A 17,307-nucleotide genomic window follows, 5' to 3' on the forward strand; every position below is an offset into this window, starting at 1 on the left:
TGTCCTGGGAATGAGCGGATTTGACTTTCACCAGGGCAAATGACTCTTGTCACAGCCAGCAATATACTTGGGCCAAGAGTATATCTCAAAGTGATTTCCCTTGTCCCAAGTTCTCATTCATTCAGAATTTGCTAATATAACTATTTACCCAAAGCATATTGATTGAGGACCATCGCCTGCCAAGAATTTTGTAAGGAACTGGAGGTATCTTGATGATCACAACTGGGACACTCAAGGAACTTAGTCCTGGGAGGGAAGCCAACATTAGCTAAAGGACTGCATCATTTCAAACTGGGCCAGGAAGTGGTTCTCGAAGAGTGTAAGAGCTGTCTCAGACTGCAGTATCAGCAGACTTCCCTGAGTAAGTGATAGAACTGAGTGGAAAGTCCAGGTGGAAAGCTTAGAACTGCATTTCTGAGATTCCTTCTAGAAAGCGGCTGTTTAGTCCTGCCAGTAGAGATACTTGTCTCAGGACTTTGAATGTTGACCAACAGCATGATGTAAGGACAGAGAGATGAGGGTAAGAGGGCAGCCATCAGCATAGAAGACCTCTGACCACACAGTGGTTATGAGATCATGGCACTGCCTGCCTTTCCTTAGTCTCCTGGAGCTGTCCTGGTTCTTGATCGTTCCCCAGATCTGGTTCTACTAGTCAGACACTGAGGCTCTGGATATTCTTGTAATAAATTCCCTTTTGCATAAAGTAGCTAGAATTAGCTTCTGCTGTTTGCATTCATCAAGCTATTTGTTTCTGGTTATATGCCACATTGCTTTCCACCAAACACATATTTTGGATTATGCATGTCTATCTCCCCAATCAGACTGCCAGCTGCTTGAGGACTAGACAATGTCTTACTTCTCTTTGAACCTCCAGGATCCGGAGAAGTGACTGACTGACACATACAAAACACTTAGTACATGCAAAATGAATATGACTTTGCACATGTTCAAAAAATTAGGAGGTTTGCCAATAATAAATAGAAAAATTCAACTGGATGTTTAAACACTGAGAAAGAGATTGAATCAAAAAGTCCTCCATATTTTACATCAATCTTACGCCAGTGTGGAAATTCTATGTTCTGTAGTTATCTTCTCAGATATTACTTTTTTAATCAACTTCATGAAGAATCCAAGTAGGCTAATAACCATACTCCTGTCGTATCCTTACCTCTGAACCTTACCTATAGTCATTCAGAATTATCCCCACCACCCTTCCAAATGGGTAGAATAGAGCTGCTGATGTGGGCAGGTCCATAGCATCATTGCCAGGAGCCACCAACACTCACCTCTCCCTGCCCTTTGCAACCCTCAGGGCAATCCATGAAGCCCAGTAGAGAGCTAGTAGATCTGGCTTCCAGATAAATCACCATCTGTTTTTCTACCCTAATAAATAAAGTGCCTCTGCTCTATAAATTCACAGTGCTTGTGGAACCGCAACTTAGAATGAAAATGGATATTGAATTTTTGTCCAGTTTAATGGCTTTTTAAAAAAAAATATCTTGGGGAGTAAATTCATGCTGCAAGAATCTATAGGCTGCATAACAGAATTTTATCTGGGTCAAATAATACTACCATGTCCTAAAGCCCTGGGCATTATACACTTTCCAAATGTACAATGTCATCAAGGTTTTATGGCATTTCCTACAAAAATGACTCAATAGTCAGGTAGCACTTCATCAACTTCATTTTGAATTCAGGTATCAGAGCAGAATGCTATGCCTGCAGCAGGAAATCTGTGCTGCTCCTCTAACTTCAGTATCACAGCCACAAGGGGATATTCCACTAAATGATTTTCATCCGTGCATATTTTTGTCCCCTAATAAAAGAATTCCATATCTTGAATTATGGAGTAGAGTCAAAAATATGGTGGCAAGACCAAAAATCCATTCTTGATGACTTCTGTTTTCCTATAAAAGCTTAATCAGAGATATTCTGCCACATGGGAGGGGGAGTTCTCATTTTATTCAATTTTACTTCCTTCTTCAAGTAGTAAAATGGTTTACAGCATCAGGCCTGTGCCTGCTGCCCAAACGTGTGACCTGTCCATGTGGCATGTGAAGGACACAAGACTTCTGAGACTCAGGGCTCTGAAGGCAAAGCTGGCAGATAGGAGGTACAAGCCTAGCCTTGCCAGGTTAAACACGGCTATGAAAGAAGCATACCCAGTTCTACTGGCATTAAAACACAGTGCTGGTTGCCAAAGAGTCTATGAGAAAGAAATATTAAGTAATATTCCACCTCTGACATTGACATGAATTTATTATTCTTCCACATCAACTCACTCTAAACCAAAGCTTATGCTGTTCCAATGGAGGTCTGCCCTAAAACAGCCAATTATGCTGATTTTAGTCAATACTTTAAGGAGTATTCATTCCCAAAGACAATGTGTCATCAGCGTATTAGCTTCTGCATCATTTCCGCACTTTCAGTTGGTTACTGAACTCTGTGCATCACCTTAGGGATTGTTTCTCTGTGGTTACAGTTATAATAGAACCCCACCCCTTCACTATGTTGCCAGTGCCTCCCCCAATGTATTGGTAAACATTCAGTGAAAAACACTCAAAGTGGAACAATCTCTTCAAATATACACAAAATATTTCCAAACTCATTACATACATGGTTTAAATACATGGAATTGTGACCATGTTGCCCTGAGGAACCATAATGTATAACTGCCTTTGTTCTAGGACTTGCAAACTGGTCCCCAAACCTTTGGGTCTGTCTTTGGAGAAAAGTGTAAAATTTTACAAAATATACACATTAGCAAAAGTGGTCATTTGTCACTTAGTCATAGGAAGTGCCTTCCCAAAATCTCTACTGAGATTATTTTGCCACTTATTTCTCAAGAATGAGAGTGTTTAGTCTCACCTCCTGGCAAAACAAACAACTGTGATGTTCTTCCTTGATTCACTCCCACATATGGTGTCATCACCATAAAACTAGAGTTCCAAAGGAAATGAGGCTTATTCTCTTAATTTGCCATAGCAATTTTACTCCATTTTCCCAAAGACAATTAAAAAAAAACTTCTATCTAGATTGTATGGCCTTGGGCAGGCCTACCATAAGCCTCCATATTCCTCAGTTTCTTGGGGTTAATAATTGTACCTGCCTCACAAGGTTATGGTCAAGAGAAAGTAAATAGTGCATGTGATAAGTTTAGCAGAGTATCTAGCATACAGTGCTCAACATTGGTAAGTTCAATAAATGTCAGTTTTTATCATCATTCTCTGCTTGGTATTTAAATGAAAAGACTTCTTTGCAATCCTCCATACATTTTCCAAGAACTCCCACTTAACTGGTTCTTTGTTAGTCCCACCTGCCCTAGATAGCCCCTTTGATCCAAGGGTCCTTGGTCATCTCTTCCCAGCTCTCTTCTAGTTATCTATATCAATTATCTGGAACTTCTAAAGGGGGATGTAATGACCAGGGCCTTATCTGCAAAGATCTTGCCAGAATTGAATTAAGAATATGATCCATCTGATCACCAGTATCCTGAGAGTGAGAATAGAAGCCACTGGGAATGGAGACAGCTTCAACGGCATGCAACTTGTGTGGCAGCGTGGGTCCCCTATTCAGAAGGGCCCCGTGCTTGGTTTAATGCTCTGCTATCACCCCATCCTGAAATTCACAATAAAGTTTGAAAATGTGGCCCCACATTTTGATTTTGCACTGGGCCCCAAGAATTATGTAGCTGGTTGTGACTGAAGAGTTTTAATTAGCTTGGTTTTATGTTAAAAGGATTGCTCTAGCTTCTGTCTAGGAACAGGCTGTAGGAAAGGTACGGGTAGAAGCAGAAAAAAACAGCTAGGATGCTGTTGATATAAACAAGGTGAGAGATGATGGTGGCAAATGACACCAAAAGAAGAGGCCAGTTAGATTCCACTTGCAGCTGCAGCGCATATCACCAGCAATGTGCCTGCCCGTGGCAGTGTCCTTGCCAGCCAGCTCCTGCTGCCACCACTGGCTCCCATCCAGTTTCCATACTGGCTGCCTATTAATCTGAGAACTCTATGCTTCACAATGCATTTTCTTAAAAGAAAGGTGTTGGTTTCTCTTCCAGCCTACCCTTTTCCTAGGGAAAGGCAAGGGACCCTATGGTCCCACCAAAACTGTATCCAGTAGCAAATGGGAATTCTGCACAAGAAAAGCAGGCTGCTGTCACAAAATCTGGGTCCTCTACAATGGAGAAAAAAAGCTGCTGAAAGAAGGAAGGAAAGCAGGGCCCTAACCAAGTCAAACGTCTTTTGTGTTAGGTCACTGTAGTCAGAGATTACTATACATTCTCCACTGACCCCAATTAAGTAACAGATGTAAACATTACCCCTTCTAAAATCTGTACGGATTTGGCAGGATAAGACCTACTGAAGTTTCTGTAAATACAAAATGCATCTAAAGTATATTTAAGACCCACAAAATACTCTGCTCTACTCACCATAAGAAAAAAGGAAAGATTAACTTGTTGGACTTTTTGTTTTAGACTTATGTCTAAATTTGTACAATAATCTCTATGCTTAAACTCTCAAATGAAAAATATCATCCTATTTAGTCTTCAGGTAATCAAATAGAAAATTCAACATGCCATGCTAAAAATGACATGCTACAACCATAAGCAAGTTCAATAACAGTAAGTTAAAAGTTTATATTTCTTAACCTAAAATTCTTTAAGCATAATATCTTTTTTTCAACATTCTCCCAAATGTCTCAAGTAACAAAATGTCAATGATACCAATTCCCAACCTAAAGGGTTTGTGCCAGCTACTCACCTTTTTCTGAAGAACATTGATTTTTCTTTCCTTCACTTCTAACATATCCTTCATGTCACGAATCTCCCCCGCCAGTGTCCCCTTCTCTTCTGTGAGGTCCTGCAGCTGTTTTGTTTTTTTATTGAGAAAAGATTCTTTCTCTTCTAGTCGTAATCTCAGTGCATCTACCTGGAATTAAGAACAATAAAGAAGGTACAGAGATCATCAGTGACCACCAGTCAAGCCCTGGGAAGGGCGGGCAGAGGTAAGCCTTCTGAGCACAGCACCACCACACCACTGCTCATGGGCTCTCATCGCCATGCCTTTTAACAGCCTGTATCTACATTAATGTCCCGCTGTATGTATATCTGATCAGTGGTACATTTTTAAACACAAGTTATTCATGAAATCATACATTATGAAATAGTAGTGTATCTCCACATTATGAAACCATAAGCTGGGAATCAAAGCACACTAATCCTCTGTGTCTGAGCGCCCAGGGAGGGCACAGTACTGCCCACTCTGCCGCACCCTCCAGGAACATGGAGAGCACAATGGGCCATGCCACAGACATCTGGAAAAACCAGGTTGACATGTGGCGAAATGCTCCTACATTAGAAAAATATATGTTGCCAAGAGGAAGTAGATGGTGCTATAAAAAAATGTGGAAATGACACCCATTCCCCAGTTCTATGAAAGACTACTTTCCAAATAATAAAGAAAAAAAGATAAAACATACCAAAAATGCCTATTTCTACCTTACCTCAAAAATTAGATTATTACAATTCCTGCTTTTCTTATGTCAGTAATAAAATGAGGAAACATAAGCTTTATTTTTTCTGAAGACCACAAAAAATTCCATGGGTGATGTAGGATGTTGGGGTGATAGAAACTTTAATCCTTACACTATGTACCAGGAATCTGACAGACAGTAGCTTTATCAACATTCAGGGAGTAGTGATACCAGCATGTTATTTCGAGACATCAAAATAACAAGGCAAAAAGAGTTAAAACCATTTGTCTTAGGGAAAAAGAAATGGTATAAGGGATAAAACAGTTGACTGCTGCATCTGACTGCAAATTGTGCTCATTATGCTAAGAGCAAGTAAAATTTGGATGAAAACGAGGGGGAAGGCAGAAGTTTAAAAACAGGATTCAGGAATGCCATCAGAAACCACAATAAACAGATATGTAAATACTGTGAGGACACAGAGTTAAAAGGTTTAACTTGGAACAATCAGAAGAGAACATTGGGTTTTAGGCTGGGTTCTGCTTCTATCTAGCTCTGAGGATCAGGACAAAACAATTCACTTCCCCCATCCAGCCTTTCAGCTGCAGTTTCTTCCTTCAGGAAACACAGAACCTGAAACAGAGTGCCTGGCATTTTATGATTTTAAATGTATTTATTTACTTATTATTTAATTTTTAGAGAGAGGGGAAGGGAGGAAGAAAGAGAGGGATAGAAACATCAATTGGCTGCCTTTCATAGACAACCCAACCGCGGACTAAACCAGCAACCCAGGCATGTGCACTGACAGGGAATCAAACCTCAAACCGGCAACCTTTTGGTTTGTGGGACAAGGCTCAACAAACTGAGCCACACTGGCTGAGGCACATTTTATGATTTTAAAGACAGGAATCAGTCTTAGGTAGAATACACCATGCAGAGATAGTGATATTAGAGATAAAACAGTTACTGGGGTAGAATCTCCTTTTCTTACCCCTTTCCAAGAAAGAGGAATCAAAGTTGTGTTTCTAAAGGTCAGAGGTGATAAAGAGGTGGGTGAGTACAGTTTTCCCAGTTTCTGTCCCTGAGAGGAGAATGAACCTGGGAGGTACCATTGAAGCACAGGGTGACAACAAGTGCTTAAAGCCCAGTTAGCAGATTGACCCTGAATGCATTATGGAAGAGGATGGACATTCTGTGACTGCAGAGGGTGAGAACAGCAGATTCTTCCAACATCTGATGCCTGTGCCTCTTCTCACATAGTGACCATAGAGATCTAGGAGCTGGGAGGGTAAAGGAGATGCTCATGTTCTGGGGATCTTCACTCTCCTAAGTGAAAATTGATTCCAGCTGCACTAAAGTATAAACATGAAGATTCTCAAGTGGCCTTTGTTTAAAGTTACCTTCACCTACCAATCTGAAAATAACAGCAATACTTGTCTTGGGAGTTTCATCATATCTGGTAAAAAAAAATCTATGTATTTTTAGTTTATACATAAAGAATGGCATTTGTGGACTCCTTGTAAACTGGCTGAGCACTCCAGATTACAGGGTAGTTATAAGGGGTTACAACCTGACTAAGACTCAGTGTGAATCTGAGAAGAAACTGTGTTCCCATTAGCCTCCCACCCTAGCTATCAAAGATGGGTGGTCTTTGTCTGGACTAAATACCCAATATCCAAAACTGTGATATAAATAAATTACAATATGGGAAATAGTGAATGGTACTGAAGAGAGTTTAAAAAAAAGACTCTGTTTTGATGAATAATATACTTAACATTTGTAGCACCTTCTTACCATGCATGATCTATCAGTACCCAGCTGTATCTTTCTGAGCCCAGAGACATACATGCAAACCTGGCTGTAAGAATATTTCTCCAGGCATACAACAGAGAGCAAGGATGGCCGTGATCAACACATTACCCAACCTCTACATGGCAGGAGGGATTCTGTGCCAGCTGAGGTCTTCTGCTCAGGAGTTTATTTTCCATGCGCCAAAAGCTTTTACTCAGCTTCAAAGGAATTTGAATCATACCCTTCAATCACCTTCACTCTATCTTTACAGCTTTGCACAGTCTCCTATAATCAAGAAACAAAGCTTAAGGGACTATTTTTTTTTTTACTTTGACCTGAATTGCATCCAATTCTCAACCAACATTAGCCCAGTTCATAGTAAGCAAGTATGACATCATTTCTAAAGTAAAATTTTAACTTCCAGATGGTGCAAAACCACAAGCAGGCACACAGGCCTTCCGATGCACATAAGTTTAAATACAGGGAAGATCAGGCAAGAAAGAAGATAGTCTATTAAAATTTAGAAAACATAGTTTCAAACTGGGTATCAATGAGTAGAATTAAAGTTCCCCTCACTAATATATGGACTTCAATCAACAGTGTACATCAGTTAAAAAAAGAAGAGCCTTGAAGCTTAGGTTATATTCTAACATCAGGTAGAGACATAAAAGTTAAAATGTTTGAGAATATGAAATACTTCTCTTTGTCTCTTCACTCAACACCAAATAATTTTAAGGGCCCTCGACGCTCTCAAACTTTGGCAGTTGGCTCAATAATAAAACTTGGCAAAGCAAAAAGCACCATCATTTCCCAGAAAAACAAAAGAAAATTAGAACTATATGATATAGTCAGTACATAAAGACCCATAGGTTGAGTTTCCAATTTTTACTTATGACTCAACTGCATGGGAACTAGCCACCTAATGTTAAAACTAGGACAATCTTTTCATTTTAGAAGAATTACTCATTTCCTTCTGATCCAGTTATGTGTATATTTCTGTGTGTGTGTGTATTTCTGTGTGTGTATGTGTGTTTAAGAGCATATAACATATGAAAATTTAACCTTTTATCTGACAGTATAAACATGAAACATTTGTTATCACTTCAGTTCCAGGTAATAACTTGAAAGAAAAGGACCATGGCAAGGAAATTGGCAAAAAAAATGCCAAAATCAGAGTTAAACATTATTAATCTTCATGTCAGCACCCAGGAATTATAACCAGTTCCAATGGTGAGGTATGTTTGTAGAAGTTCTATACATAAGCCTCCTGACCTTTCTGCCATATTTTACATGAGCCTTCAGAAACGGTTTTAATGTTGTGACAAAACACTAAGTGCTACTTGATGTGCCATAAATAATTTTTTAAAATCAAATGGTTCATTTCACTGTTAAAATGACTACAGCAACACTTGAGGGAAAAAGAAACACTTGAGAGAGAAAAAGGAGCCACTTGAAATTTTTCACAGATTAAATACTACTTACTTGACAACGCTTCAGGAATTGAATAAACATAGTATCACAAAGGACAACTTTAAAAGAAAATGAAACTGGAACACTCACAAAAGCTCCCAATGTAGTTTTATTTCACATTCAAAGTTTTGTTTGTTTGTTTTTCCTAATAGTAGACTTGGGTTAAGGATATATTTGAATTGATTCAGCTTGCAATCATTCTAATGGGGAGACAGTTTTAAAGCTGGAAGTATGCATAATGTACACAGCCTCCAAACACACAAGCACTAAAAATAACCTAAAATCTAAAACTTGCTGTGGTAGTAACCACTACTTCTCACTCACATCCAATTTCCCTTTCCTTCCTGAACACAGGAAGCTCCCCCTTGCAGGAAGATGGGCCATCTGTTTTATTCATAAAACATAAACAGAAGTGACAAATATCACTTCCTGTCCATGCCCCCTCCCCAACTCTTTCCCTTCCTCAGAGATCTTGGAAGCTGCATTTGAGGATGGCAGACCTACAGGATGGCAGAACCTCCCTAAATCTGAACCCTCAAGAGACCATGAGAAGGGGAACATCCCCCACCTCCTGCTCACCAGTCCACAAGCCCCACATGGGTTAGACTTACAGTATAATGTATTAAAGTGCTCAAAAGTTACTATAATAATTTCCCCTGTTTTAGCTAAGACATGAGCTCCTTATCACTGAAAAAATTTGTCTTTAAGATTACCATAAACCTAAAGAAATGGGGCCATTGTACCTCCCTCTACCCCTTCTTTATGTAGGATCTCAAAATCTACTTTCCCCTATCTTTTCACCCCAAATGCAAAGGGATGGGAAATGAGAGAGAGCCAAGGGCATAGCTAAAAGGAGGAGGTAGCAGAACCCTGGGGAATGGACTAATAGGTTAAAGATCAAGACCTTGGGGAAGGGAGAAAGATTGAAGAAGAGTCCCCTTAAACTCACTGGCTTAAACTCCAGTTTGTATAGATAAGTGGCTCAAGTGGACAATTCTGCTTTGCAAAAGTCTCTGTATTACAAATATATTGTTCAAGTAACTCACAGCAATGGCCATGGACTTACCCAAAGGTCTTCCAAATGTTGGGAACAAAACTAAGGTGATAGAAGCAAAATTAGGATAATAACAGTACCTCCTTCATCAAGTTATTTTGGGGATTAAATTGAATAACCTGTAATGCACTTAGTACAGTGCCTGGCACCAAGAAACACTCAACAAATTTTTGCTATTGTTATTATGTTTTATTATTCTGCTTTCCACAGCTTCTAAGCCACTGATTTATATACTGTAGGTATGCAATAAAGATTGCTAATCAACAGCCCTCAGGAAAGGGGAGAACCAGCAAATAAGGTTTTGTGCTCTCATATGTATGGGGGTGTTATATTGTCTCTCACTTACTTTAAATTATTTCAGCATATTCCACATGATCTGTGTGTCTGTGGAGAGGTGTCTGAGTGGGCAGGTGGGTGGTTGTATTTCTCAACAGAGAATAAATCCTCCAGAGTAGTTAATTAGCCTATGAAAGACTTTAATTAAAAGCCGACATGCTAGAGTTAGCTACCAAAAGTGACTCGGTATTCTTTATATTGATGAACACCTGAAATTTGGTCAATTAATGTAACTGATGTGAGGAGTGATTTTTCCGTGGTGGAGTGAGTGGTGTTTGAGGTGTGTGGGTTGCCTAGAAATGTTGCACAGGCACTCCTGCTCTTCCAGGAACAAGATTTAAGACCATGAGTGGGTCCCATGGAATATGATGCAAGCTGCATCTGTCATTTTAAATTTTCTATAGCCATGTTAAAAAGTTTTACAAGGTAGAATTAATTTTAATAACATTTAATTTAAATTATGATATCCAAAATGTTATTATGTAAGATGTAATAAATATGAAAAAAAAATAATGACATTCTATTTTGTATTGTCTTCAAACTCAGCATTTATTTTACTCTTTCACATATCTCAATTAGGACTAGCCCTAGCGGCTCATGGCTATCATATTGGACACTGCAGGCCCGTGTGTGCCCAGTAAGCCCAAAAGTTTCAATCCTTAGATTTTGGTCTCCCTTGTACATATAGATGCTTCAAGGTGGATTCTGGCCCAACAGCAAATGTGGTTGTTAGAGCCGTGCCTCAGGAAATATCACCACACTGGTGTAATATGAACCCTTTGTGGTCTCAAAAGGACAGCGAGCTGGAACTTCGAGGAGCACAGCTGAACACCTGTGATGCAACACCTGGAGGCTAGGCCATGGGGCAGGAGCCTTCCCTCCTCTAACCGTTAGAGAACCAAAGAAAACCACATAAGTGTGTCAGTGACCTAATTGGCTTAGTGATTCAGTGAGCATGCATGATCTTTCTGGAGTCTTGTTGAAAAGAAGAGTTCAGAGTAATTATGGCCTTTTAAAAGTTCTTTCACAATAATCTCTAATTATAGCAAAGCCTTTCAGAAAAAAAATGCCCTTCAGTAGTTGTATCATCAAAACTGCTCTACAAATGAGGGTGTATATATCTCTTATCCAGGCTTAGGCTATGTCCTTTTATTCTTTGACATTTGCAGATATTTTTATTTCAGATTTCTCCTCTCTGCAGGTACTCGTAGCTCCAGGAACTAGAATTATTTACTTATTCATTCAACAAATATATGATCAGTTTTGCACCAGGCATCATTCTAGGTTAGAGATACCCCCTTTTAATAGGATCATCAGGTCTCTGACTTTTGAACCGTACATTGGTGAAGTTGGGGGTGGGGCACAGCAAATTATTAATATGTCAATATCAGTAATAAATAAGATTGTTAGGATAAGAAGGAAGTAATACAAATATAAAAGCTAAGAACTTATATAAAATCCTTATAAAAACTGGACTGGCAAAAGGCTAATTTGCAGATACCTGTGTTTATTAGTGAAAATATATATATTGTGTTTGTGTGCATACAAAATAATAACATTCATGATTTAGTGAATATCTACCAGCTATTATCAAATGTGCACCAAGACTTTGGTTTTCAACAAAAGGGCCTATTATTACTATTTTTAGAGAGAGGGGAAGGGAGGGAGAAAGAGAGGAAGAATAATATTGATCAGTTGCCTGCCCCAACTGGGGACTGAACCTGCAACCCAGGCATGTTCCCTGAATCAAACCAGAAAACTTTTGCCCTGAGGGATGACACCCAATTAACTGAGCCACATCAGTCAGGGCCAAAATGGTTTATTTAACTGATGCCTACTCTTTATTGTGTAATCTCAGAACACTAAATGTCTTTATGGATCTTTAAACAAGTTTTGCTTTCTAACTGCTCCACTAAATTTAATATAATTTTGGATTTTAATAAATTTGGATCTTAAAGAAGCCTTGTAATACTAGTAAATTTGAACACATGATATATTTTCTCCTTTGAAAAATTATTTTCTAGCTTTACCTATTATAAACATTTAGAAAAAAAAATTACTAGTAGCAATGAGCACCCACCTGAAACACCCAAATTTTAGGTGTGTGGCAAGAAACATAGAAATGAGTACAGAATATCTCACTGAACCAGAAAGCAAGGAAATATTAAGGTCCAAATCTTATTGGCCAAGGACCAGAGAATCTGATGCTATTCTACAAACAGACACTAGGGAGCAGGAATGAAGGCTGGGACAGGTACCTAGCTACTACAGCCAACAAGAGAAAAGGAAGTGGCTGCCACAACTAGGATGCAGGTGATAGAGAGGGAGAACATGGCTATGTCTGAAACACATCTTGAGGTATAATCAGGAGCAGGTAGACTGAGAGTTTGTATGTACAAGGATAAAAGGAAGGAAGGAATCAAAGATAACTTCTGGATTACTGGCTGAAGCAACTCCATAGACAGTGAAATTATTGCCTGTGCTCAGAAAGACTAGGGAGAATCAGACTTGATGGTGAGAAATCAAGAGTTCAGTATTAGATATGTATAGTTTGAGATGCTAGTAAACATCCACAGTGTAAACAGCTACATAACTTGGACTCTTCTGAGACAAGAGAACCAGGACTGGAGTCTAACCTATATGTGACTGAGCAGTCCTGTAATTACATCAATATTCCTCCAGCAGACAAATTAGGATATCAGCACATTTACAGATTGATTCCCACGTAGATGCAGCTATCTGAGATCAAGTTAACAAAAACTTGTAAGCAGAGGAAATCTATCACAGTTGAATACCAAGAGAAATCCCTTTCCTAAAAGGGTCCCTAATTTTAGTTATAAGGTCTCTCCCCATCACAGTCTTGAGAAACAAGAGGGTTGGTTACTTTAATCACTTCCCTCAAGCTCTCAAGGTGGCTAGTTAACATCAGTGCTGTTTTGCCCTCCAGTGGGTCCTGCCACCAGGAGAGTGACACCCACGGGGAACAAAAGGGCTCTACCGTCCCGCTCCAGGGGCTGGCTTTCACCTGCAACCAGAAGCCCATACATTTAACCAGGGGAAAGACCTAAATTATATTTTTAAAATGTAACATTTAGATAGCACAAAGGAAAACAATAATGGCTGTGTTATAGAGTGCTTCATAATTTATAATATACCTTTCTGTTAAATTATAAATCTGTCCCCTTATACAATTTTAATTTAAAAATAAAATTCAGGGATACTTAGTACTGTATAGCCACATGATGTGCTTATAAAAGTTAAATTACAATCACCAGCTTGTTAATGACACAGTTGAGATTTTCAGGTTGTAAAGATTCATTTTGTCTTACCTACCTGTCAAAAATTATACCCATGTCCCACATGCCACCTACTTTCATGCAGGAAGAAAATAATGCTGGGTTAAGAATGCCTTGTATCACCCACATGGAAGAATTCATATCATATGTGGGTTAATAATCCAGCCAACTTTATAAAGCCTGTTTTCATACTTAAGTTTTTGGCTACTTCTTACACTAAAATTAGGTGGTTTTAAGTGACTAGTCCAAAGTTCAAAATTTAATGTTCAGTTCAGTTCCAGCAAATTTCTGAAAACACATGGGAATTGTAACTCATGTGTTAATACTTAAAGTTTTTGTTAATAAAACTTCCAACACTAACCTTACCTCATTGAACTTACCTCACTACTTTTTATGCTTACTATTAAACTGTAGCTGTCATAATATTTTTGAATTACTACAAAAGGAAGTAAGCCATTCCAAAGTCAATGTTATTTTGCAACATGATGATAGTTATAAATTCAAAATACTTAAAACCAATTTGCAAAGCTATCAATCTTCGTACCTCCTAACATTTGAAAAGACCATCTCCAAGACATTTATTATTATTAAAAAACAAGTTTAAGAAAACACCATGTATCATTCATATTGCACTTTCCCTTCAAGTAAGCACATTAAATTTAAATATGAAATCTCACTTTAACATAAAGTTTTAAAGATTGGTCCTGCTTAGATATTCCATGAACTTTCTAAACTACCACTGAAGGCCAAAAAATCTTAAGTCACTGATAATTTAGTACCAAGATTAAGTAATAATTTTGTGATCTCAAGGTTGTTGCTTTTCAATAAATCCAAATAACTAACATCCATCCAGGTAGCTTGACATATGCATTTACATATGTGTAAATGACCAACAAGTTATGAACTGTAGTCATTTTATTTAAATGAGTATTAAACCCATATTTTAAAGTCATATCTCTCAAATCAGGGCCCATTTTCCTTCAGGGTGGGGACCAATGTTCAAAGATCCATGAGTTTACTACAAGAATTGTTTTATGTTATCTTTTCTTTTTGATGATGACCTCAAAATTAAAATGAACTTATTCTGCATGATGTAAATAATTCCTTATAATCAAATATTGTTAAGAGATTTCAATATCTGCCTTTGTGTTTGCACTTAAGATTCCTTTGGGGTAAATGGAGAAAGCACAAAAGGACTTCTTATTTCTCTGATATAGTCCCTCCAAATATTGGCCATGGGACATCATTGTGACCATGCAAACACAGGTTTCGACAGCATCTGGGAACCGACATCAGTGAGGAAACTAGGTCATCACACAGAACTCTGCAGACCTCCTCAACCAGCATCTGGGCATAGGAGTTGGCACCCTAGTCATGTGAAGTATAAATTTATGTCCAGCAAACACAACTGTTCCACATAAAGTTAATATCATTACTTTAAATTTTATAGACTTTGACATTACATTTTCATTTAATGTGTAATTTTTACTTGGTTTCATAGTTCTGTAAGAGCTATAAGCATTCCTACTATTATCTTTGTATCTGATTAAGTAATACAAGTAATAATTATTACATAAAGCAATACTGGGTGTCTACAATGTTCTTTTTATCTTTTTTCTTCTAAAAGGTCTCCCAAGTGTGAGACATACTGTCCTAAAATAAACAGTATTTGTTCTTTGAAATGTTGCTGAGTGTTGTGGGAAAATTAAATGGGGGAGTGAAGGTATGTTTCATAATCAAGACTTGGGAAATGTAGTTTGCTGTCTTGATTTATGGTAGACATTAGCATGCTAAAGCAAAAATCTTACTTAACTTGATTTAACTTACCTTTTCCCACATCTATTTAACCACAGATCCCATATATATATATATTTTTTTAAGAACACATAATAATATCCTCCAGAGGTTGTTAGGAAAGATTGTTCTCAAGTATCTTTTAGTCATCAAATGTTTAAGGCATAGCACAGATATGAAATGTTTGAGTACGGTGCAATATGGACACACCACTAGATTAGATTCAGAAGACCCTGGCTCAAAGTCAGCTAAATACATTGAAGCTGTCCTCTGTGGCTAACAACAATGTGTTAGGTGATGTGCCAGAATATCTTATGTAATTCTCAGGGTCAATGGTGAGGCAGGTATGTTTAAAAACATTAAAGCTCTGAAGGCTTACAGGGCTAATATGGTAGGCTTTGTTAAAGCCCCATCCCTTGGTTGAAGATGCACACTACCAGCCTATACCCAGGCTCCACAGGCACCTGGGGTTGAGACCTTCAGGGAAGTCACTTGTTTCTGAGGAACTCAGCTATCTCCTCTATAAACCAACAAAGTTTTGCTCAGTGATCTCTAAGGTCATCACCTACCTCAAACTTTCATGAAGTCAGGAGGTAAGTGATCCAGATACTAAAATATATTTTAAAGCTTTGGTAATTAAAACAATTTGGTATTGATGCAGGAAGAAAAAAGAAACAGAGAAAGTACAAAACAGATTCACATACTTACGGAAATTGAGAATATGGTAATAGTGGCACTTAAACTCAGTAGAGAAAATATGGATTACTCAATTAATAATGGCTGAAAATTGACTACTCCTTTAGAAAAATAATAAAGGCAAAATCTTACCTAATTTCTGATGACAAAAATAAATTCCCAATAAAGAGTTAGATATAAAAAAAATAAACCATAAAATTATAAAAGAAAATATGGATCCTTCTTTCTACTTTTGAAATATATAAGTCCTTCCTAACCAAGAGAAAAGGCTTAGACACCATAAAAGAAAAGATAGACAAATAAGATTACATAAATATAAATTAAGCTCTGGCTGGTGTGGCTCAGTTGATTGGAAAATTGTCCTGTAAACCAAAAGATTGCTGGTTCATTTCCTAGTGAGGGCACATGCCTGGGTTGTGGGTTCAGTTGCCAACTGGGGTGCATATGAGAAGCAACTGATTGATCTTTCTCTCCATCTCTCTCCCTCCCTTCCCCCTCTCTAAAAATCAATAAGCATGTCCTTGGATGAGGATTTCTTTTAAAAGATTAAATAAATATAAATTAAAATATCTTCATGAAAAAAGACAAAGGCAAATTACAGAAAATTTTTGCAAAACCAGAAGTAAAATGCAACATACGTTCCAGTATGTATAATATGTTTCTATTTGGGAGTAAGAAAAAATATATTTGCCTGTGTGTGCATTGAGTATGTCTGAAAAAGCAAATAGACAAATAAATAAGAGTTTATTAAATGCCTACTACCTGCTCAATTGATAAGTGATAAAAAAATAAGAAATAAACTGACACACTAGTCAATTCCACTTGTAAGCTAACTAAGGCACAACACCAACTGCTATGGGGAGGTCAGAGTAAAATGAACCCAGTCAGACTCACAGCTCCCAGGAAATGAATTGATTACCTGCATTTCCAATTGACCCCTCTTCAGGGCAGAAATGCTGCAGATAGAGGATGTAATCTGTCCTGGAAGAATTATTTACTTTGGTACTTATTATAGCTGCTATGAATTTTTACCTAGTATATTTCATACACTGTTGGAGGTTGGAAAGAATAATAGCTACAAGTAGGGGTTTTTGAGTTAGACACCTCAAGTTCAAATCTTAACTATCCATCATTTACTGAGCATGATTTAGTGAAAGATACAATCTCTCAAAACTTTAGGTCCCCCTCAATAAAGAGGATAATAATAGTACCAAAACCACAAGGATTAATTGAATCAAGACTCTCAAGGTGCTTTATGGAAATGCACTAAGAAATAAAGTAGAAAATAATCAATAAACAGTGACTGCTCTTTAATAGTGAAGAGTGGCATAATTTATGACTACCATGATAAATTATATATTCCATCATCCACATACACTAAGTAAATTTAGTCACTAG

The 17,307-nt window shown here is 37.9% G+C and overlaps 1 protein-coding gene across 10 annotated transcripts in view; it reads right to left on the reverse strand.

Annotated features, from left to right (window-relative positions):
* ERC2 (ELKS/RAB6-interacting/CAST family member 2) overlaps nucleotides 1-17,307 on the reverse strand; it is an 869,430-nt gene that overhangs the window by 461,309 nt on the left and 390,814 nt on the right. For all 10 annotated transcript variants that reach the window (XM_036030928.1, XM_036030925.1, XM_028518656.2 and 7 more), the window contains one exon: nucleotides 4,764-4,931. In XM_036030928.1, coding sequence (XP_035886821.1) covers nucleotides 4,764-4,931 — 168 coding nt within the window. The remainder of the gene's footprint in view (nucleotides 1-4,763; nucleotides 4,932-17,307) is intronic.

Source organism: Phyllostomus discolor, chromosome 7 (assembly GCF_004126475.2).
Source record: "Phyllostomus discolor isolate MPI-MPIP mPhyDis1 chromosome 7, mPhyDis1.pri.v3, whole genome shotgun sequence".
NCBI lineage: Eukaryota > Metazoa > Chordata > Mammalia > Chiroptera > Phyllostomidae > Phyllostomus > Phyllostomus discolor.